Source organism: Spodoptera frugiperda, chromosome 6 (assembly GCF_023101765.2).
Source record: "Spodoptera frugiperda isolate SF20-4 chromosome 6, AGI-APGP_CSIRO_Sfru_2.0, whole genome shotgun sequence".
Classification (NCBI taxonomy): Eukaryota; Metazoa; Arthropoda; class Insecta; order Lepidoptera; family Noctuidae; genus Spodoptera; species Spodoptera frugiperda.
This window is the reverse complement of record NC_064217.1, coordinates 11,259,827-11,282,279: the sequence shown is the minus strand read 5'-3', so window position 1 is coordinate 11,282,279 and position 22,453 is coordinate 11,259,827. Positions and strand designations below refer to the sequence as shown.

The following is a 22,453-nucleotide window of genomic DNA, read 5'->3' as shown; positions in this document are numbered from 1 at the left end:
CTCAGGTACTGTACACTCGCAGCGCCGCATCTACTGGCACTCAGGTACTGTACACTCGCAGCGCCGCATCTACTGGCACTCAGGTACTGTACACTCGCAGCGCCTCGTCATCTGCCACGAGGCCGCGCCCGCCTGGCGGTACAACGTGCTGCGGGGCGCGCCGCATCTACTGGCACTCAGGTACTGTACACTCGCAGCGCCGCATCTACTGGCACTCAGGTACTGTACACTCGCAGCGCCGCATCTACTGGCACTCAGGTACTGTACACTCGCAGCGCCGCATCTACTGGCACTCAGGTACTGTACACTCGCAGCGCCGCATCTACTGGCACTCAGGTACTGTACACTCGCAGCGCCGCATCTACTGGCACTCAGGTACTGTACACTCGCAGCGCCTCGTCATCTGCCACGAGGCCGCGCCCGCCTGGCGGTACAACGTGCTGCGGGGCGCGCCGCATCTACTGGCACTCAGGTACTGTACACTCGCAGCGCCGCATCTACTGGCACTCAGGTACTGTACACTCGCAGCGCCTCGTCATCTGCCACGAGGCCGCGCCCGCCTGGCGGTACAACGTGCTGCGGGGCGCGCCGCATCTACTGGCACTCAGGTACTGTACACTCGCAGCGCCGCATCTACTGGCACTCAGGTACTGTACACTCGCAGCGCCGCATCTACTGGCACTCAGGTACTGTACACTCGCAGCGCCTCGTCATCTGCCACGAGGCCGCGCCCGCCTGGCGGTACAACGTGCTGCGGGGCGCGCCGCATCTACTGGCACTCAGGTACTGTACACTCGCAGCGCCGCATCTACTGGCACTCAGGTACTGTACACTCGCAGCGCCGCATCTACTGGCACTCAGGTACTGTACACTCGCAGCGCCGCATCTACTGGCACTCAGGTACTGTACACTCGCAGCGCCGCATCTACTGGCACTCAGGTACTGTACACTCGCAGCGCCTCGTCATCTGCCACGAGGCCGCGCCCGCCTGGCGGTACAACGTGCTGCGGGGCGCGCCGCATCTACTGGCACTCAGGTACTGTACACTCGCAGCGCCGCATCTACTGGCACTCAGGTACTGTACACTCGCAGCGCCGCATCTACTGGCACTCAGGTACTGTACACTCGCAGCGCCGCATCTACTGGCACTCAGGTACTGTACACTCGCAGCGCCTCGTCATCTGCCACGAGGCCGCGCCCGCCTGGCGGTACAACGTGCTGCGGGGCGCGCCGCATCTACTGGCACTCAGGTACTGTACACTCGCAGCGCCGCATCTACTGGCACTCAGGTACTGTACACTCGCAGCGCCGCATCTACTGGCACTCAGGTACTGTACACTCGCAGCGCCGCATCTACTGGCACTCAGGTACTGTACACTCGCAGCGCCGCATCTACTGGCACTCAGGTACTGTACACTCGCAGCGCCGCATCTACTGGCACTCAGGTACTGTACACTCGCAGCGCCGCATCTACTGGCACTCAGGTACTGTACACTCGCAGCGCCGCATCTACTGGCACTCAGGTACTGTACACTCGCAGCGCCGCATCTACTGGCACTCAGGTACTGTACACTCGCAGCGCCGCATCTACTGGCACTCAGGTACTGTACACTCGCAGCGCCGCATCTACTGGCACTCAGGTACTGTACACTCGCAGCGCCTCGTCATCTGCCACGAGGCCGCGCCCGCCTGGCGGTACAACGTGCTGCGGGGCGCGCCGCATCTACTGGCACTCAGGTACTGTACACTCGCAGCGCCGCATCTACTGGCACTCAGGTACTGTACACTCGCAGCGCCGCATCTACTGGCACTCAGGTACTGTACACTCGCAGCGCCGCATCTACTGGCACTCAGGTACTGTACACTCGCAGCGCCTCGTCATCTGCCACGAGGCCGCGCCCGCCTGGCGGTACAACGTGCTGCGGGGCGCGCCGCATCTACTGGCACTCAGGTACTGTACACTCGCAGCGCCGCATCTACTGGCACTCAGGTACTGTACACTCGCAGCGCCGCATCTACTGGCACTCAGGTACTGTACACTCGCAGCGCCGCATCTACTGGCACTCAGGTACTGTACACTCGCAGCGCCTCGTCATCTGCCACGAGGCCGCGCCCGCCTGGCGGTACAACGTGCTGCGGGGCGCGCCGCATCTACTGGCACTCAGGTACTGTACACTCGCAGCGCCGCATCTACTGGCACTCAGGTACTGTACACTCGCAGCGCCGCATCTACTGGCACTCAGGTACTGTACACTCGCAGCGCCGCATCTACTGGCACTCAGGTACTGTACACTCGCAGCGCCTCGTCATCTGCCACGAGGCCGCGCCCGCCTGGCGGTACGTGCTGCGGGGCGCGCCGCATCTACTGGCACTCAGGTACTGTACACTCGCAGCGCCGCATCTACTGGCACTCAGGTACTGTACACTCGCAGCGCCGCATCTACTGGCACTCAGGTACTGTACACTCGCAGCGCCGCATCTACTGGCACTCAGGTACTGTACACTCGCAGCGCCGCATCTACTGGCACTCAGGTACTGTACACTCGCAGCGCCGCATCTACTGGCACTCAGGTACTGTACACTCGCAGCGCCGCATCTACTGGCACTCAGGTACTGTACACTCGCAGCGCCTCGTCATCTGCCACGAGGCCGCGCCCGCCTGGCGGTACAACGTGCTGCGGGGCGCGCCGCATCTACTGGCACTCAGGTACTGTACACTCGCAGCGCCGCATCTACTGGCACTCAGGTACTGTACACTCGCAGCGCCGCATCTACTGGCACTCAGGTACTGTACACTCGCAGCGCCGCATCTACTGGCACTCAGGTACTGTACACTCGCAGCGCCTCGTCATCTGCCACGAGGCCGCGCCCGCCTGGCGGTACAACGTGCTGCGGGGCGCGCCGCATCTACTGGCACTCAGGTACTGTACACTCGCAGCGCCGCATCTACTGGCACTCAGGTACTGTACACTCGCAGCGCCGCATCTACTGGCACTCAGGTACTGTACACTCGCAGCGCCTCGTCATCTGCCACGAGGCCGCGCCCGCCTGGCGGTACAACGTGCTGCGGGGCGCGCCGCATCTACTGGCACTCAGGTACTGTACACTCGCAGCGCCGCATCTACTGGCACTCAGGTACTGTACACTCGCAGCGCCGCATCTACTGGCACTCAGGTACTGTACACTCGCAGCGCCGCATCTACTGGCACTCAGGTACTGTACACTCGCAGCGCCGCATCTACTGGCACTCAGGTACTGTACACTCGCAGCGCCTCGTCATCTGCCACGAGGCCGCGCCCGCCTGGCGGTACAACGTGCTGCGGGGCGCGCCGCATCTACTGGCACTCAGGTACTGTACACTCGCAGCGCCGCATCTACTGGCACTCAGGTACTGTACACTCGCAGCGCCGCATCTACTGGCACTCAGGTACTGTACACTCGCAGCGCCGCATCTACTGGCACTCAGGTACTGTACACTCGCAGCGCCTCGTCATCTGCCACGAGGCCGCGCCCGCCTGGCGGTACAACGTGCTGCGGGGCGCGCCGCATCTACTGGCACTCAGGTACTGTACACTCGCAGCGCCGCATCTACTGGCACTCAGGTACTGTACACTCGCAGCGCCGCATCTACTGGCACTCAGGTACTGTACACTCGCAGCGCCGCATCTACTGGCACTCAGGTACTGTACACTCGCAGCGCCTCGTCATCTGCCACGAGGCCGCGCCCGCCTGGCGGTACAACGTGCTGCGGGGCGCGCCGCATCTACTGGCACTCAGGTACTGTACACTCGCAGCGCCGCATCTACTGGCACTCAGGTACTGTACACTCGCAGCGCCGCATCTACTGGCACTCAGGTACTGTACACTCGCAGCGCCTCGTCATCTGCCACGAGGCCGCGCCCGCCTGGCGGTACAACGTGCTGCGGGGCGCGCCGCATCTACTGGCACTCAGGTACTGTACACTCGCAGCGCCGCATCTACTGGCACTCAGGTACTGTACACTCGCAGCGCCGCATCTACTGGCACTCAGGTACTGTACACTCGCAGCGCCGCATCTACTGGCACTCAGGTACTGTACACTCGCAGCGCCGCATCTACTGCATCTACTGGCACTCAGGTACTGTACACTCGCAGCGCCGCATCTACTGGCACTCAGGTACTGTACACTCGCAGCGCCGCATCTACTGGCACTCAGGTACTGTACACTCGCAGCGCCGCATCTACTGGCACTCAGGTACTGTACACTCGCAGCGCCGCATCTACTGGCACTCAGGTACTGTACACTCGCAGCGCCTCGTCATCTGCCACGAGGCCGCGCCCGCCTGGCGGTACAACGTGCTGCGGGGCGCGCCGCATCTACTGGCACTCAGGTATACCTGGAAATACTTGAACCTGGAATCTATTGAACCGGCTTTCAATACTAGTTTATGTTTTTCAAAATAAATAAATGACACTTTTTGCCCTGTCTATTACACCACGCTAAAATATTTAAACATACAAATGGTTGTCGACCAATTTATTATTTTTCTCATACGTAGGATGTTCAACACGGTGATATACCTACCTGTCGATTCCTGTTCGACTGAGCGTCGTCACAGATGCAAAAAGTTATTAGAAAAAAAAAGATAATGATAAAGAAATATAAATTATTTTCTCTTAGACTTAGGGCAAACGAAATAAAAATCATTATTAGTGTCTGAAGTTTTGCGTATTGAACAATAAACCTCTTATATCGAGCACTACTAACTCCTAACTAACATTGCAGACACGTGATGGACGAGGGCAACGACGACTACAAGATAATAATGCTGAACAAGCGGCACCTGGGCTTCCGCGTCATCAAGCTGAACCGCGAGTGCGTGCGCGGGCTCTGGGCCGGCCAGCAACAGGAGCTGGTGTACCTCCGGAACAGGAACCCTGAACGAGGGTCCATACAGAACGCTAAACAGGTATGTACGTTCACTGTCTACTCGTAACTACTGCGGTATTCAAATCTTTACGAATCAAGCTTTTAAATTTTTGTTATGAATTCTTATTACTATTAAGATCACCGTGGACTGACGTGAAATATGAAATTGAGGTTTTAATAAGGATGTGAGATGAATGGTTCAAATACCTAGCTTACTTGTGTGTACATACCTAGCTTGCTTGTGTGTACATACGATTACTTCAATCGCCGCCGCACTGTTCTACGATCCGCTGCGCTACTTTATGCTTTGCCGCACTAATACACGCCCGGCTGTCTGATGTTGACGGCTCATTGACTCACATTTTTCTGTTTCTTTTCGATTTAATTTATTTTGCAAACACAGTAATAATAATCATGTAACAGACAGACGTCCACATCTTTATCGAACAAGAGAGAGAGCACAAAAAAATCACGGTATGGGCGTATTCTGAGTAGCTGCGTCACCGCGTGTTACTGGCTTTTGCGCTTGAGTGTTCTCAAAGCCTATATTTCGTACGACTTTTCACTTTTGTCATACTAATTACTATTAATATTTTTTCTGTACTAGGCGCTCCGCAACATAATAAACTCGTCGTGCGACCAGCCCATCGGCTACCCCATCTACGTGTCCCCGCTGACGACGTCGTACGCCGACACGTCCCCGCAGCTGTGCGAGCTACTCGGCGGCCCGCTCACCGTCTCCGCCATACGGCAGCGACTCGCCGCCGCATGGAGACGGTAACTATGGACTTGATATTGTTTATGTCACTACAAAATAATTAAATGCTTTAGCATGACTGGTATATGACTCGTCCTGATACTATGACCTTGCCGAATATCGGCGTAAAAGAACGCTTGCGTTGTGTTTCTTAATTTTATGGTTTGTCTACAAACATTTCACATCGATATTGGCTTAAGCATAAGTTTTTTTTTATGGTATAAGCCGGTAAACGAGGAGTCTGATCACCTGATGTTAAGCAATCGCCGCCGCCCATGGACACCCGAACTCCAGTGGGGTTGTTGGGGAATCGGGGATTGAGAAAATTGGGAAGGGGGGTAATTGGGCCTCCGGTAACCTCACTCGCACAACCCAAGCATTGTTTTGTGCCGAAGCATGGCTCTCCCACACTTATAATTAGACATTTTATGTTGTTTCCTGTAACATGCGTGTATGTGTTAGGATCCGGCGTCGTTGCGGCGAGGGTTGTTCGTCGGGCGGTGCGGGCGGCGCAGGCGGCGCGTGCGACGCGGCCGCGGCCGAGGCGGGCGCCGCGCGGGGGACCACGCCCCGGCACAACGCGCTGCATCTCTCCAGGACCTCGCTCGGTACTACACTCACTTACTTATACACATAGTCTTAGGGCCTTTCCATGTCATACGTGTTGTTGCCCCCACGCCCCGCCACAACGCGCTGCATCTCTCCAGGACCTCGCTCGGTACTGGCTCACTCACTTTCAAACATATTTTTAAGACCTTTTCATGTCATGCCTGTTGTTAATATCTGCGTGCGAATTTGGTCCGCTTCCTGTACCCTTAGTACGAGTTTGCTTTACGTTTAACGAGATTGAAACGAGAATGCGTTCGATGCTCTGATTGGTTAGTTAATTTGCGCCGGCCTATCAGAGCGCCGAACGAGCACTCATTTCGTTTACGTTCAACGTAAAGCAAACTCATACTAAGAGTACTGATTAATTTATTTTGCATTTGTTACTGATTTTAATACTGGCTTTAAAATTAAATTTTGGAATATACGACGTTAGCTCCTATATTAACTTACCTATCTATATTGTATACGTAGACCTTTTTTCAGTAAATCCTTATGAGCATACCGTTAATTTAGTATTCCGCACGATAGTTTATGTAAAATCTGACTTAATACCTACAACAAGAGTGCTAAGTTCCCATATATACTTCCAGCGGGCACGCGCGGTAGCCTGGCGAGCGCGGGCAAGCCGACGTCGTCGACGCTGGCGTCGCTGGCCGGACTACTGCGGGACCACGCGCACGACCGCCCGCAGGACCGACCGCACGACGACGCAGGTATGTTGCTCTTTTAATGCCAATACTATTCATACCTACCAGGTATTTCTACAATGTGATAAAGACTTCTAACCCGTTAAAGCTGAGTACTACATCTAATTTTATCGACAAAAAAATTAAGATGGGGGTTGAATCCCCAAAAATTATGGCTACTTTAATAACTTTTTTGCATATTTTTTTTAGTTTATGTGATATCAAAGGTAGTATGCGTCGTAGAAACAAAAAAAAATACACACGGTAGCTAATAACCTTGGCTTAATTCATTACTTTTTTCATATGTTTGATTATGTTTTGGTGAGAAAAAAAATCATTTCTGAATTATTATTACCGAAAAAATCGCTATTTTTCAATATTTTCAATGGGGGTTTCAACCCCCCATATTATTGTTTTTGTCGGGTCAGAGCCCATTCGTCCCCTAAAATTCGTCCCCCAGCATAAAAGTTGTATTCGGCCCCTATATTGCCCATTGGTCTCCTGGTAGGGGACCAATTAATATTTTAATAAAAAATATTATTTTTAAGGTACCCATTCGTCCCCTCTAATAAATATACAAATAAGTTAGTTCGGCATATTCAGGTGCCTATTGGTAGAAACAAAAAAAAATACACACGGTTGCTAATAACCTTGGCTAATTAATTCATTACTTTTTTCATATGTTTGATTAGGTTTTGGTGAGAAAAAAAAACGGAATTATTTTTACCGAAAAAATCGCTATTTTTCGATATTTTCAATTGGGGTTTTAACTCCCCATATTATTGTTTTTGTCGATAAAATTAGATGTAGTACTCAGCCTTAACGGGTTAGAAGTCCCACCCCTATCACATTGTATATGTTTAGTCATTCATTTTGTTTCAAATTATATCGTTGTTTCGTTTTTGTTTAAGGTAAAGCAAACTCGTACTAAGACCTCTGACTACAGTTTTATCTAGATATACTTAAATTTTTTATGCCCTGTTTATTTCATATTTTATATTATTTATGTTAATTATTATATATTTTACTGACATATAATTATATTGAACTATATTTATTTGTTTATGCTGAAACAAAAGGACTAGATATATTGAAGATATATAACTGTGAGTGGTATTTGTATTACTATGTAGCGAATTTGTAATATTGGTCGATAATGAAAGGATTGAAACTTTAAGGAAAATTAAACAAAAAATATGGTAATTTAAAAATGTATATTTTACTTTAAAAGTTGAACCTTAGAGTTTCTATTTTTGGTCTTATTTAATATGAGTAGTTTATTGTGTATTTATTTTAGTAATATTAGATATTTGAGTTATAATATCAGCAATGATAATAAGTAAAAATGTGCAATTAGTATAGGGTCAGTAATGAATTGTATATATTCCAGCAGCGAGTGGCGTGGCGGGCGTGGCCGGCGCCGGGGTCGCGGCCGGGGGCGCGGGGGCGGAGCCCGGGGGGCGCGGCCTAAGGGACACCGCGCGGCGGGAGCGGGGGCGCGCCAGGACGCCCGGCAAGGACTCCGCCAGGCAGGTACGGTATCGGGACGAAGATATACTGCTTTATATGTTGGAATATTGATAATGAACTGGACAGATGTTCTAATAAAGATTACAGGGAACCCTTGTATTTATGTGAATCTGGAAGTCATTGGGTGTGACTGATGTTCAGCGAATAAAATCCAGAACCGGGTTATTGATTATCAGACATTGTGTCACAGAAATGTCTATTTATGATAATCACAAATGATTTTAGCATAATCAGTTCAGATTGATATTTCAACATATATTTTATTCTTATTTAATAATAGACATAAAAGACGACTTACTCTCAGTGAATATGGTTTCTTATATATGTATAATCTAATCGGTACAGAGCGGGGCCCGCATGCGTCGCGCGGCGCCGGCGTCGTTCCGCCTGCTGGGCGCCACGGACGGGGCGCGGCTCGAGCCCGCCTGCTCCTCGCAGCCCAACGACGACACGCAGGTACACGGGGACTGATAGCTAATTACTGAACTTCGATCGTTTTCACTATCGAATGTATAAAACTACCACTAATTATTACAACCTCTCGAAATTCATTAGAAATATGAAATAAAATAAAATTTACTTCAATTTTAAACAGTAATCTTTTGTAATAAAATCAAAAAGTAATTGAATGCATTTTACAGCTACTCGATTGCATTGTATGTTATTTGTTAACTATAACTATTTATATGTTGCAATTTTTCTGCTATTTAATTGTTATTATATTTATACTAATATTTATACACAATATCATTTTCTGTGTCCAGAGTGCGGCGGGCAGTAACTGGGAGTGTGCGTGGCGAGACCAACCGAGGCGGGCCGCCAGCGCTAAGGTAAGCTACACATCCAGAGTAATTAACTAAATATCTATACAAGAACCAAAAACTAATTGAATACCAGTATGAGTATTTTTATAATATACAGAAAATGTTCTCAGTCAGTCTCGGTACAATATTCCATATGAGAAAGTACATAAACAAATGTAACGAAACAACACGTGAAAATTATTTGAAAAGAATTACGTATAGAACTAAAACTCTTATGAACTAGAACTAAAATGTTTGTCTCAAATTTTACTGCTATTTTTATATATTAATGGTCATAAATAGTTGGATCCTCTTTTTAATTGGTATACCACCTAAGTTTAAGTTATTCACAAATGTAACCCGTGTATTTCATTGTTGGTGAGCCAAATCAATAAAATAAAATAAAATAAATCTCACAAAAACCTTTGTTGCAACCACCAGGTATCCAGCAGTAGAGGCGGTCCGAGCGCGGAGTCATCCCTGGAGGACCTGACGCTGACCCCCACGGGCCTGGACCTGTCGCTGCCCGACTGCAAGATCATCGCCAACAGGAACGCCAGGCAAGACAGAGACTTTAAAAGGTATTCATGCACGCCATCATTCACGCCCATCGCTTTACTACCGTACGTAACGGCAACGAGGATGTTTTATATGGTTTAATCATTTATTTTTGTCTTTGAATATACAGTCGACAATCGATTATTCGAAGCTCTCGGTCATTCAAAGTTATCACGAGGTCTCTAGAAAATCTCTTTATATTTCGAACTAAATCAATACATTTTTGTGCACTCGATAATTCGAACAAAAAAGTATGTAACCAAATGGCTCGTTAATTCGAAATCTTTGGTGTCAACCCTCGATAAATCGAAGTAGCAGAGAGAAAGAGTCAGAAAGATCTCAGAGTTTGCAGAGATATGCACCTAAATTTTGAGGCAAATCCAAATATTTGGCCATAATTCTAACATTCGGTAATTTGAAATGATTTAGGAGTCCCTCGAAGTTCGGTATAACGAGAGTCGACTGTACCTAAAAGACATTATATAGGTACAGACGTTATGCAAATTGAACTCTCTTGGTTATTTGTTTTGGAAATCTATTAAAAGGAATGGACAGATCCGTCTAATTCAACAGTTTTTCCTGTAATTATGTCAAGTGAGAAACTTTGTTTTAAAATACATTGCATGGGTTCCTATATGTTTTAAACGAAATATTAGTAACACCTCTATGGACAGTTTCTTACTAAAGACGTCGCTATAACCACACCATTTCCATTTACCATCATAACACGATTTAATATAATAATCCCTTCGCTTTGAATGTGTGTGTGCGAACAAATAATTTCTCACTTACATACATACTCATAATAACATATCATCTAATTATTTCCTATAATTTACATAAAATACTTATAAATAACCACATTCACAGGTACTACGTCAATGAAATGACGCCGAAAGACTTATCGAAGCTTAGTAAAGAGATTCGCCACGAACGAGAAAGCTATAGAGAGCTAACAGGCCGCTACATAGAGAAACCTGAAGCTATTCCATTAAAGGAGACCCACTACTCAGACTTATCAAACAAAGAATCGATACTGAAGAAAGAAGCTAAAAAGGAGCCTAAAGCCAAAGAGATAAAGACTAAAATCAAGCGGTCGGACTCTGGGCGCAGCTCGCTGAAGGCCAACGTGAGCGTGGGCAGCAAGGTGCTGATCGTGGAGCCGCTGGGCGTGTACGACTGCATCAACCTCGGACGACGCATTGATGTGCTCTGGCCCAGCGACGCGCATCGGGACCGCGGGGGGCGCAACTACTGGGGGGCTTGGGTGCCGCTCGCGGGGATGGACGGACTCGTACGTACACCTACTACTATCTTTAAAGCTTTCCAACCGTAGCGTTCTACATACAATATAGAAATCTATGACGAACGAACAGAATTCGTCAATTTGTTTGGATCAAATTTTGTAATTGGAATTTCACCCACTTCCTGTTGTCAGATCGCTCTGGTTTTTGGTACATACTTTTAATCTTGATAACCATACTATATTATAATTAGAAGCTTAATTGGTAGAATAGAACTCATTAAAATTGTTTAACGTTTAACATAAAAAAATATGTGTTACTTTGTTGTAAATACTTTTATTATGCAACAAACTCAAAGTTAAGATTATTTATTTCAATTAGACCGGGATGGAATGTCAACGTAAACGTAAACTTTTGAACGTCAAAGCAAGCATTATTACAATATTAAAAAAAATCGTTCAGTCCGTCAGTGAATCTATTTTATTCTGACTCAATGAATTAATATAAACTAGTGGTCGCCTAGTGGTCGAAATTCGACCATATACGATTTAATTTACAATACCACTTAACATAAGTTCAAGGAAATTTTTTATTTAACTCAAACTCAAACAAACTCTTTTATTTAAACTCTATTCATATGAGACGTGAGAATATCATCGCAATGTCTATCGATTTTGACGTTTTGTCAAGTACGATCAGATACTATGCATGTGTGTGTAATGTTTTATTTATTGATTTAATGTACTTTATAAGCATTACTTTTGAAAAATATTAGCGTGCTGCACTTCTCCAACATATAAACTATAAGTGTACCAAATTTTATGCTCCTACGTCCGCGCAATTTTCGTAAAAAGCGGTCCAAAGTTTTTGCATCACGTATTAATATATAGATGCTATGTTCCCAGGTGGTACACAAATGGACTCCGAACCACAGAGACCCCAAGTTACGTTCCCACGTCGACAAGAGCATACTCCTCATACAAATCGATGACAAGTTCGTGCCCATAGCGGAAAACTGCGTCCAAGACCTCGGCGACGAAGTCTGAACCTTACCCCCAAGGACACAAGGTCGAAATCACATCAAACAACACGTATGAACTCTTCACTCTATTTTATAACAAGTCTGAACCTTATCTGTATAACAATAAGGTCGATAATACCTTCTTTATAGGAATCTTTGACGATAGAAACTTTGTTTAGATAAATTGCATGAGTCCTGACAGTCGGGACGCTTGCACGATCTCGGTGTTGAATTATGAACCTTATATGTACAGTAGTAAGGTGTGTTATGCTTATTTTTAATTAACGCAACTGATGCAGTTCCTTTTAAAGCCTTGTAGCATAAATAATGGCCTAAGGAATTAATTTAAATCATAATACATGACGAATCCTTTTGTATCTATTAAAAAAATGTTACTAAAGGATGGTTCGAATCTTATGTTTTGCTTTATATAGAATCTACAATGGTGATCTTATGCAACACTTATGAATTATATATCTATACATATAAATAAATAAATATGCACACATTGACAAGCTAACCATGTTAAATATGATTATAATTTACTCTGTAAGTCATTAATTCTGCTACAAGGTTAAACTAATATTACGGTGTTATCGTTTTAAAGGTGATAGACAGGAATATAGGACCAGCATACGTAGTTATAGTATCCAGTATAAGATGCTTCTCTAATTAGGAGCCATCCATAAATTACGTCACACAATTTTCATGATTTTTGATCCCCCTCCCCCGTCCTTGTCACAATTGGTCACATTTGTGAGACCTCCCTCTCCCAGAGTGACGTCACATTTAGCGAGACCTCCCTCTCCTAGTGTGACGTCACATTTTATAATTTTACACCTAGAACTTTTTGAGTTTTCCGATAATAGTTCCAAGTTTGTGTTTTAACAGTTAGATTATAATAATTAAAATGTGACGTCACGAAATTTAAGACCCCTCCCACCCCCTTGTCACATAAAGTCACACTTCGTCGACCTCCTCCCCCCTTTTAACGTGTGACGTAATTAATGGATGGCCCCTAACATGTGAGGTCAACTTAAACTGGTTATTATAGTCCCTATGTTGGTCCACTCTTTATTATGAGAGTCACAAAACATAGATATATAAAGATCTTATGACAACTATGAATAAGTTTAAATGGAATACAAAACAATGGATTTTCAACCTTTACCTCTTAATGTTAAAGTTCAGTGTCCTATGAACATTTTGTTTTGTAACAGTTGGTGTTATTCTCAGTCTTATATCGTAGGGAATAAGGTTGGTAATACAAGAACAGTTCATAGGGTTTGAAGTATGAAGCTAGCTAAATTGTCTACCATTATAATATAATACAATTATAGACCAATATTTAGGTGCAAATATCCACTAAATGAAACTAACATAATATGAATACATCCATCTCTTTCTATGACAAGGAGCTAGAAAGAGATAGAACATGTTCAATTGTGTTTTTTATTTAGTGAGTATTTCGTGTGAAATGATTGGCTTTTGAATGTGGAGTGGGCAAATGTGGGTAAAAGAGATATATGTAATCAGTTAAAACTATAACTTGTGGCTTATTTTTAGCATTTAAACAATCTCAATACTTCGAAAATTCGTTTAGCGGTTACCAGAATAAATAGAACCTAAAAGTTTCAACTATGTAGGCCCCACAGTTTCGGAAATAAATGGCTGTGACATACGGACGGACAGACAGACATGACGAATCTATAAGTGTTCCGTTTTTTGTCATTTGGCTATCAAAAACGGCTTCCTCCACATTTCAAAAGCCAATATATTTGGTTTAAACTTACAGAATTCCTTTTCCTTCCACAGTTTCGGTATCTGCCATTAGTTATTCGACTAGGTGTAATATACGACCGTATTATTATTATTAAGTTGCGTTCTAGAGTACCATGTGTAAATATATCGACAGTTGTGGCGCAAGTTGGACTTTTACGGTTTAGGTAAAATGGTTTCTGAAATAAATAACATCGATTTTGAGCAAATCTGTGACGAAATTCTTATAGTTACATGATTTTGTCGAGTCTAACAAGGATTTTCGGGGTTTTTTGAGGGGCAACATCATCCGTTGTTGAAGTATGATACTACGTCTATAACAGCAATGGATATCAAATACTGTTAAGTATTTCCATGATAAGTATACAATGATGATAAAAACGAGCCTTCTAACCACATTTCAAATGCTGAATACTACATCTAATGGTTTAACGTTACAAAATTCCTGGGTCCTTGACAGGGGTCGGTATCCCCTGCCATTAGTTATTCGACTAGGTGTAATATACGATATTATTATTATTAAGTTGCGTTCTAGAGTACCAAAGTGTTATATGCGACAGTAGTGGCGCAAAAAAGGACAAACGGTTTAGGTAAAATGGTTTCTGAAATAAATAACATCGATTTTGATAAAGTTGGTGAGAAAAATAAATAATTACATGATTATGGTCGAGTTACCGTAAACATCAGGATTTTCGGGGTATTTTCAATTAGGGGTTCAACTTCATCCATTGATGTAGTATGATACTACGTCTATAACAGCCATGGATATCAAGTACTGTTATGTATAGCAATGAAAGTATATAGAAAAATATATTAGGTAAAAAATATTAGCTGATTGTTTCTTGCCATTTTATAATGCTCGTTGTCACAATTCAATTTGTCGACATAATTATTTGCGGCAATTTATTCATTTATTCTATTTACTTAATTAATATTTAAATAAAGTTGCTACGTTTAAGTGGCTTAGTAATTTGAAAAATAAAAGTTATATAATTACGGGAAAATGTTGAAGAAAACAGTTATAGTAAATGTGTGAATGAAAAGAATCATTGGAATTTTGGGCGTAAATTAAATTTATTAAAGTTGTTATTGACAAAGTTGAAATGTATATAAAAAACAAAGAAATACAGTTCCCCTCAGTATGAGGTTTTCTTTACGTATAACGAAATCAAAACAAGAGCGCGTTCGGCGCTCTGATTGGGCGACTCGAATAAACCAACCAATCAGAACGCCGAACGCGCTCTCGTTTCAATCTCGTTAAACGTAAAACAAACTCTAACTAAGCCCTCTAAAACGGTTGGATGAATTTCTACAGTATATGCAAAATAATATTAAAATCAGAAGCTTTTATATAACGTAAAAGTATACAACGACTTGCGACCACAACACAGGCTTCGTTGTGTGTGTAGCGTTACAATGTAAATATTTGTAAATAATGTAAAAAAACATAATGAAAAAATGTATATTCGTCTCTTTAATATATTATTAAAAACATCTTATTACAGTACATAAGTAGAAACCTTTTTTTTATTTTTGTTATCAATTATTATTATTATTTTTGTCTAAATTTGTTTTGTATAAAATGCTGTTCACTCCAAATATCTTTAGTCTGACACCAAATGAATGTGTAATGTGTATTTAAATTATTTATAAATTATATTTAGGTGGCTGTGTGTTGCGCTGTCAAGTTGAATATTCTTGGAGTATCAGAAAATGTCCTTAAACTTAACGGTAAATATGGAATGTGGTAATAATATGTCCGTTACGATCAAATATTAGAAAACAGTTATTTACATTCTATAGGAATCGCTGGTGTAACTGTCACATATGTAGGTAACATATAATTTAACGATCGAAATAACGGTAAAACGGGATGAATAGACACAGAAGTAAATAGATGTTAGAACATTTTCCCAACATTCATTGACGTCTCTTCTGTATCTATTCGCCTCGTAATATTTTGCTTTTTTTTAAACCGTTGCCCCAAAATAGGATTTTCTCCTGTGTCTTGTCCGGTGCGTTTACAAACATACAAGTTCACTTACAGTCTATTCTTAGCCAACAAATGACTACCAAACCCGATCTCCCCTATATAAATATAACTTAGGTAACTTCTCTAAGAATATTTAACTGAATACAATACACACACAGTACATGTATTTGTTCACTGTTGTTATTATGTATACTATAGTGCATTTGATATATTATCACTCTAAGTATATGTATTGTTTACAAACGTAATGGACAAATTATAATGATGACGTTGAGTTTTGCGAATTTAAAGGGGTGTGAAATTATCAATGTTATAAATTATATTAGTATTGTTTGTTTCAGTGGAAAACTATTAGGAAATAACACTATGGTGTTATAATATAACAATACTATACAACAATAACAGGTAAAAATATTATAATTGTTAAAATAGTATGTGCTACAGGTTTATTCATTTCATAGTGTTATATCTTAATATTGAATTTAGCAATCAAAAGATCTGTATTTGTTCTAAAAATAAATATAAATAAATAATAATAATTGATAGATTTCACGAAATCCCCGAAGCGTTGAGATAATTTAAAAATTATAATTCAATTGTTCACTTTGTATTATCGTCGCTGTGTTGTTTATCGTCTGCTAATAATGCTGGAAAAATACATTAATAAGATTTTTTTACAGTTTCAGTAGTACGTGCCTTTTTCTTTTATAAATTCAGATAAATATAATATTCCTATGTCCTCAATATCAATGTTTTCCTTCTGTTAAATATTAATAACGGATAACGTTGCAAGTTATTAGCAGATGATATTATAATGTCAAGTGACTCTACTGCACTCTGCACTTATGACACCCTGTGTCTCTTGTGGTATTCGTTCGCGTTTACATTTCACTTGCTTTTAATATCTCCTATAAACAGATTAAAAATAATAACTTAATTGTCCTGAATTTATCACTTTTACTTTATTTTTTAATGTTATTCCATATGATTTTAGTGACACTAAGTTGCTTTAATTTATGTTGAAGTGAAATTAACAATACTCATGAGATACCAACGTAAAATGACAAACTAAGTAATTATTTTCGTGTAATATTTCATTTTGTTTCGTCGACGCGAACGTACCACAACTAATATATGAGTATATATTATATTCTCAAGTTGCCTTAATATATTTTAGACTGATTTTTTATAATCGTGATGTGTGTCAAGCAGAATTATAGATAGTTAAGGTGATAACTGCGCTCGTTTCGTCATTTTAATGTTAAGGTCGCAGTACTTATGAACTTGTGTTTGGGCGGTTTACTCGTATACGTTTGATGCCGACAATGGTACATGTCGTCTTTATGGAAATTAGAAATATTATAACATAAAAATTATAAGAAAATCTTTATCGGATTATCTTACATATACTATGTTTCATAACCCACGACAGAACATTTTTTATCTCAAAATGTTGCATGTACTATATTCCTAATTTGACATAAAGACGATAATGATTACCAGATTAAAAAATCCGAATTTATATTTATTACTTTGCAAAAATGATAGCTCTGCGTAATTGCTTGGTGTATTCAGTGTTAGTCTAAATTGAATCTTAATGCAATGTAAAAGGGTAGATGTTTGTACAGTAGTATGGCACGATCCGTCCACAAGTGATTTTCTCTGCATATGCGAGTTAGTTTTGTCTTTTTCAATTTGTTTTTTTTATTGATATCGACAATATTATTTAAAAATGATTTAATGATTAAAATAGTCTCTGTTTAATAGGAGATAGAGCCCTGTCAGAATTATAGTGCATTGAGAATATCAAGAAACTTAATACTTATTATGCAGAACGCATAGACAGTCTTCCATTAACTAAATATGCCTTAGTAATAATAATAATTCATACATTTTCCTTGTGCTAGATCAAATCGCTAGAATTACATAATATCAAACTAGCTTTACCAGCGGTTTTGCCCGTGTAAATAAATCTATGTTGTTCTCCATACTTCTGGCTATATGTGTAAAGATAAAAGGTGAAGAAGTACCCAACTTGTGGCCGTTTTCACCAACCACCCCTAAACAACCTCTTAACTAAGAGTTACTTAGTAGAGAGAGTACTTAAACTGTACTGTTAGGTGTCACTTATAAGTTGTAAAGTATAAAAAAGGTGATAACGGCTATTAGGTACTTTTGCATTTATAATATTAGTTGGGTTTTTAGTTTGTTTCTATAATTGTCGATGTCAATAGAGTTCATTTTCCAATGCATATGCAGACAAGTCGTGGTTGCTTTGTGATGACGTAGAGGTAAACCGCCGCGCCGTTGTTTTGTGTCACATTATCAATATCAGAAATTAATACTGAATTAAAATGGTACATGGATATTTTATGTGTTTTATTCATTATTTTTAGTTAATACGTTTTAACTGCCGTACCCAGACATTTTATGATTAAGTACTTATACTATTCCTTAGTAACGGTTTTGTTCCAAAAACAATTGCTAAGGACTGGGTTAAATAACCATTAAATGACTCTGAGTACCGCGGCAAGAGCTTTCGCAAGTTACTGTTTGACGAAGTAACAGGACGAAGTGATTTGATTTAGCAAATGTGTCGAGAGTTCCTCAGGGTTCCGAACTGGGTCCTATGCATATATCATTATTAAATTAAATTACGAAAAACCTAATTTTGTTTTTTAACGAGTAGGTTAAAAGTACCTAATTTTTTATATTAATATTACTAATATATTAATATTACCGTAACCTCGGGTTTCTCTGATCCTAGAGGGTAACTTTGACACACACTTTTAGACCAATGAAAAACTAATATACACTTGGTTCTGGATTCCTATTGGTTATAAGACTAGTCAAATCATAGGTTCATACAACCTACACACCTTCGATAAGACATCAAATGCTTAACATAGGCCTCCCCTAATGACCTCCAGATTGGATCGATCAAAAGCGACCCACATCCAGCAATATCACTGGAGTAAGTTAATTTTAAAATTAATAAGTGTATGGTACATGGTGTTGCGGGTGTTCAGTGGTGACGCTGATCGCTTACCATCAGGTCAAGCAGACGGGTCATCTGCTCGTTTGCCAAAAACACCATAAAAAAATCTGGTTAAAGACAGGCTGACGTAGGTACACTAGAACTAAAGCATTACAACTAGTAACAAAATAGAAATAAAACAACCCAGTCAATAGTATACAAGAAAATATATTTCCTTCTATAAACACAACTCGGTATTATTGTGCCACAATGTATAAATTAATTTCAATTCCATTCCACTATTACATAAGGTACAAGGATCATAAATAAACAGTACATTAATAATTAATTTAATAAATTTGGACGATTTTGGGGTTTTCAAGTCACATACATAATAATTAATTATTAGCTAATAATACTTTATGGTTCATGAACGTTTTCTAAAAGCTAGAAGACCTGTGTCTCTGGATCGGCGCCATTTTGAGAATTGACGCCTTTCTTAAGTTAGGCCGTAATTTAAGAGTGTGTTTACTAAGAAATTTTAAAACTACATACTTTTCTAAAAGGCGGACAACCGTTTGTGTTAAGATATAATAGTTGTATAATGTTCTTTTCGGCGCCAAAACTGCAACGCCTCCGCCCTCCTCATTGGTCGATGTAGAATCAAACAAATGGTTGCCGCCATTTCTGTATTTAAATTCTAAAATTTTGGTCTAACTACACGCGATTTCTAATCGCAGTACTTCTACTAGCTATAAAGGTAAAGGTTACGACCATCGAAAAAATTGGCCCGAAATAAAGGCTAACATTCAAAAATTCAAATTCTAAGTCAAAACCTGCAACGACTGACAAAGTGATACGGGGTTTATAGTTAAGTACCTACCCATCTTGTACCTATAGTGACAAAATAAAAACTTGGAAAAATAAAATGGTGAGTCAGGTTTAGCAGGTCGGAGATACAGACTACCTAGTTTACTCCAGCTCGAAAAGCAGGAGTAAGAACGGGGTGGTTTTTAGTCAGTAAGAGTCTGACACTCCCTTTGGTCTTGCCCAAGGCGGGAGAAGTTATTAGATGATTATCCTCCATTAAAAAAAATGTATTGAGCAGGTAGGAAAGTAAATGTACTTTGGTTCAGCAACTAAGTCCTTTCAAATTGAAAAAATAACAAACATTTCAGTTTTTGTTCTTTCTAGTTGCAAGAGTCGTTACAGGTTCATATTCATAATACAATTGTTAAAATCTAAGCAAATTCTGGTCATCTAATCTATGAATGGACCCAAACATGGTCTGTAGGACATCTTGTATATCTAAGCTCGACTTTATAAGCTACCTAAGGTTTGCATAATGCGTATACATTCACATGACACGAAGCTCTGTGAGCTAAACAGTTCACTAATTTACCATTTTAATGCTTAGTTTCCCTATAGTTAGATTTCAATCATGAAAATTATTACATTGGTAGGGGTGTGTTATGGTTGGTTTAGGTTTAGTTTTCTGCATAAAGTGCTAAAATTAACTAAAAGTGACAATACACTAAGTAGTAAGAAAGAACTAAGGTTTGTTGCTCATTAGGCATTAAATTTTTGATATCTAGAGTGATTAGACAAACAGGACCAAAAGCTACATTCACGCCATCTGGCGAGCACCAAAACAATAGTTCTCATCAGGTGTTAATATATTTAGTGATTTAGCTGATTGAAATGAAGTTGTATGGAGCTTAAATCTTTTAAGTGTGGATTGTAAACATTCATTATCTCTATATATATAAAAATCAATTGCTGCTCGTTAGTCTCGCTAAAACTCGAGAACGGCTGGACCGATTTAATCTTGAATCCTGGACTTCCACAAATAAGTCCAGGAAAGGTTTAAAAGGTAAGAAAAAAATGTTTAAGGCGGTACGAAGTTTGCTGGACCAGCTAGTTTTAATTATTATTTATTAAAGCACTCTAGCTATATCCTATCCTGCATTAAAATGGTAAACACATGGTCATTGATAGCTCACATTTACTCTAACGCAGGGTAATCAAATATCTAAGCATGGACATATTTGTTTTAGGAGGGATTTAAGAAGCACCTAACTTGTAATCTTACTGCTACAACTACAACACTCAGATGTTCAATCACTATTTTTATTATTACAATATAATATTGTTTGTAAAAGTTTTACTACTTAATAGGTTATATTTTAGAGGGGAGGAGGGTGAAAATTAGGACAGAGTCTGCAATGGTGTATAAAGGTAAACGTCCACAGGCCCGCATCGTACACAACGGATTTTAGTTAGTCTTGTATAGAAACTCATATAACTGAGCATCGCCATCCGCATCGTACGGACCGCATCATCGGCAATGCCTACATGCGATGCGTACTGATGACGCCATACGGAATGCGAGCGATGCGGGTCTGTGGACGCTTAACTTAATGGTGCCATTATATATGCAGGTATAGTTTTTTTAGACTTTGGACGTTCTTTTTTTAGGGGCCACGCGCCAATACCAGCGCCAGGTCCTGTCTTCCACATGCTGAACTGGTCCCATTTCACCGCAGACTTGGAAAATACGTATAAAATCCATACAAAACATAATGATTATTATCAAATCTTTGCATAAACTGTACCTATTTGTCATTTGTGTGTGAAATAAATGTTCTTTCTTTCTTTCTTAATTTATAAATCGTTTTCCAAACCACATGTTTGATAAAGTAAAAAGAAATACTAATTTTCACCCTTCCTTCTAACTAATTTTTAATTTCAATTTATTATTATGGATTCAAGTTACTATAATCATAACTTATTCTATAAGAATCCTACAGCCAAGAGATAGTCTTTTTGTAGATAAATATAGCTACTAATACTATGACTATGATAGTTTCATGAAGTTGCAGCCAAAAATGTAGAAAAGTGCATCAATATAGTCCTCTACGTGATACAAGTATGTGAAGTACAAAAGTGTAAGGTTTATTAATTAATCTACACTTAACATAGAAGTTAGACAAAATATAGATATAGAAAAATATTCAGTGATTTTAGTTACTAGTGTAAATATTTAGTACAAAATGCGCGTCAAAACATAAGTTGTTGTGTACCTCAGACCTCCCTAGATGAGTGCGGGGAAAGAAACCATAGAACGGGATTCTTAGACATTCTTCATTTTCTGACGCACGTTTTGTTAATTTCAATAGATGTGTATATAAAAAAGTACATACTAAAGTGAAAAGTGAAGTTTAAAAATATTTTTCTGCCATTTCAAATAGCTTTACAATATATATATCTAGAATAAAAATCTTCGAGAAAAGGATAGTGCGTGCCGCTTTATTGCTCGACTTGGCGGGGGCACTACCATGCCCTCAGATACTTTGTAAAATACATATAATTGTAGCATAAATGTATATTGAAATATAGGTTATTTTATATTTATTACAGTGTGTGTAAAATTGTACCTAAAAGTAAAAATGTCTGAATATTGAGTGTGTAAGAATATTTATAAATGTCAGTGCTGAGATATTAGATACAGGTTATATTAGAAATAAGAGATAAGGCAGGCTTAGACAGCGAAGCCAAGATATGTTCAGTTGCACAGAGCATTAAAC

General features: G+C 41.0%; 1 protein-coding gene across 5 annotated transcripts in view; it reads left to right on the top strand.

Annotated features, from left to right (window-relative positions):
• Window positions 1-13,599, top strand: part of LOC118267380 (pecanex-like protein 1) — a 39,164-nt gene extending 25,565 nt beyond the window's left edge. Inside the window, exons 17-27 of one of the 5 annotated variants that reach the window (XM_050694230.1) lie at window positions 4,766-4,949; window positions 5,517-5,686; window positions 6,129-6,274; window positions 6,866-6,988; window positions 8,041-8,067; window positions 8,352-8,494; window positions 8,837-8,947; window positions 9,256-9,321; window positions 9,736-9,854; window positions 10,723-11,146; window positions 12,002-13,599. In XM_050694230.1, the coding sequence (XP_050550187.1) occupies window positions 4,766-4,949; window positions 5,517-5,686; window positions 6,129-6,274; window positions 6,866-6,988; window positions 8,041-8,067; window positions 8,352-8,494; window positions 8,837-8,947; window positions 9,256-9,321; window positions 9,736-9,854; window positions 10,723-11,146; window positions 12,002-12,142 (1,654 nt within the window). In that variant the 3' untranslated portion in view covers window positions 12,143-13,599. Of the gene's footprint in view, window positions 1-4,765; window positions 4,950-5,516; window positions 5,687-6,128; window positions 6,275-6,865; window positions 6,989-7,872; window positions 7,908-8,040; window positions 8,068-8,351; window positions 8,495-8,836; window positions 8,948-9,255; window positions 9,322-9,735; window positions 9,876-10,722; window positions 11,147-12,001 lie in introns of those variants that run through there. The other 4 variants (XM_050694229.1, XM_050694232.1, XM_050694231.1 and 1 more) reach the window with 4 other exon arrangements.
• The last annotated feature ends 8,854 nt before the right edge of the window (window positions 13,600-22,453 follow it).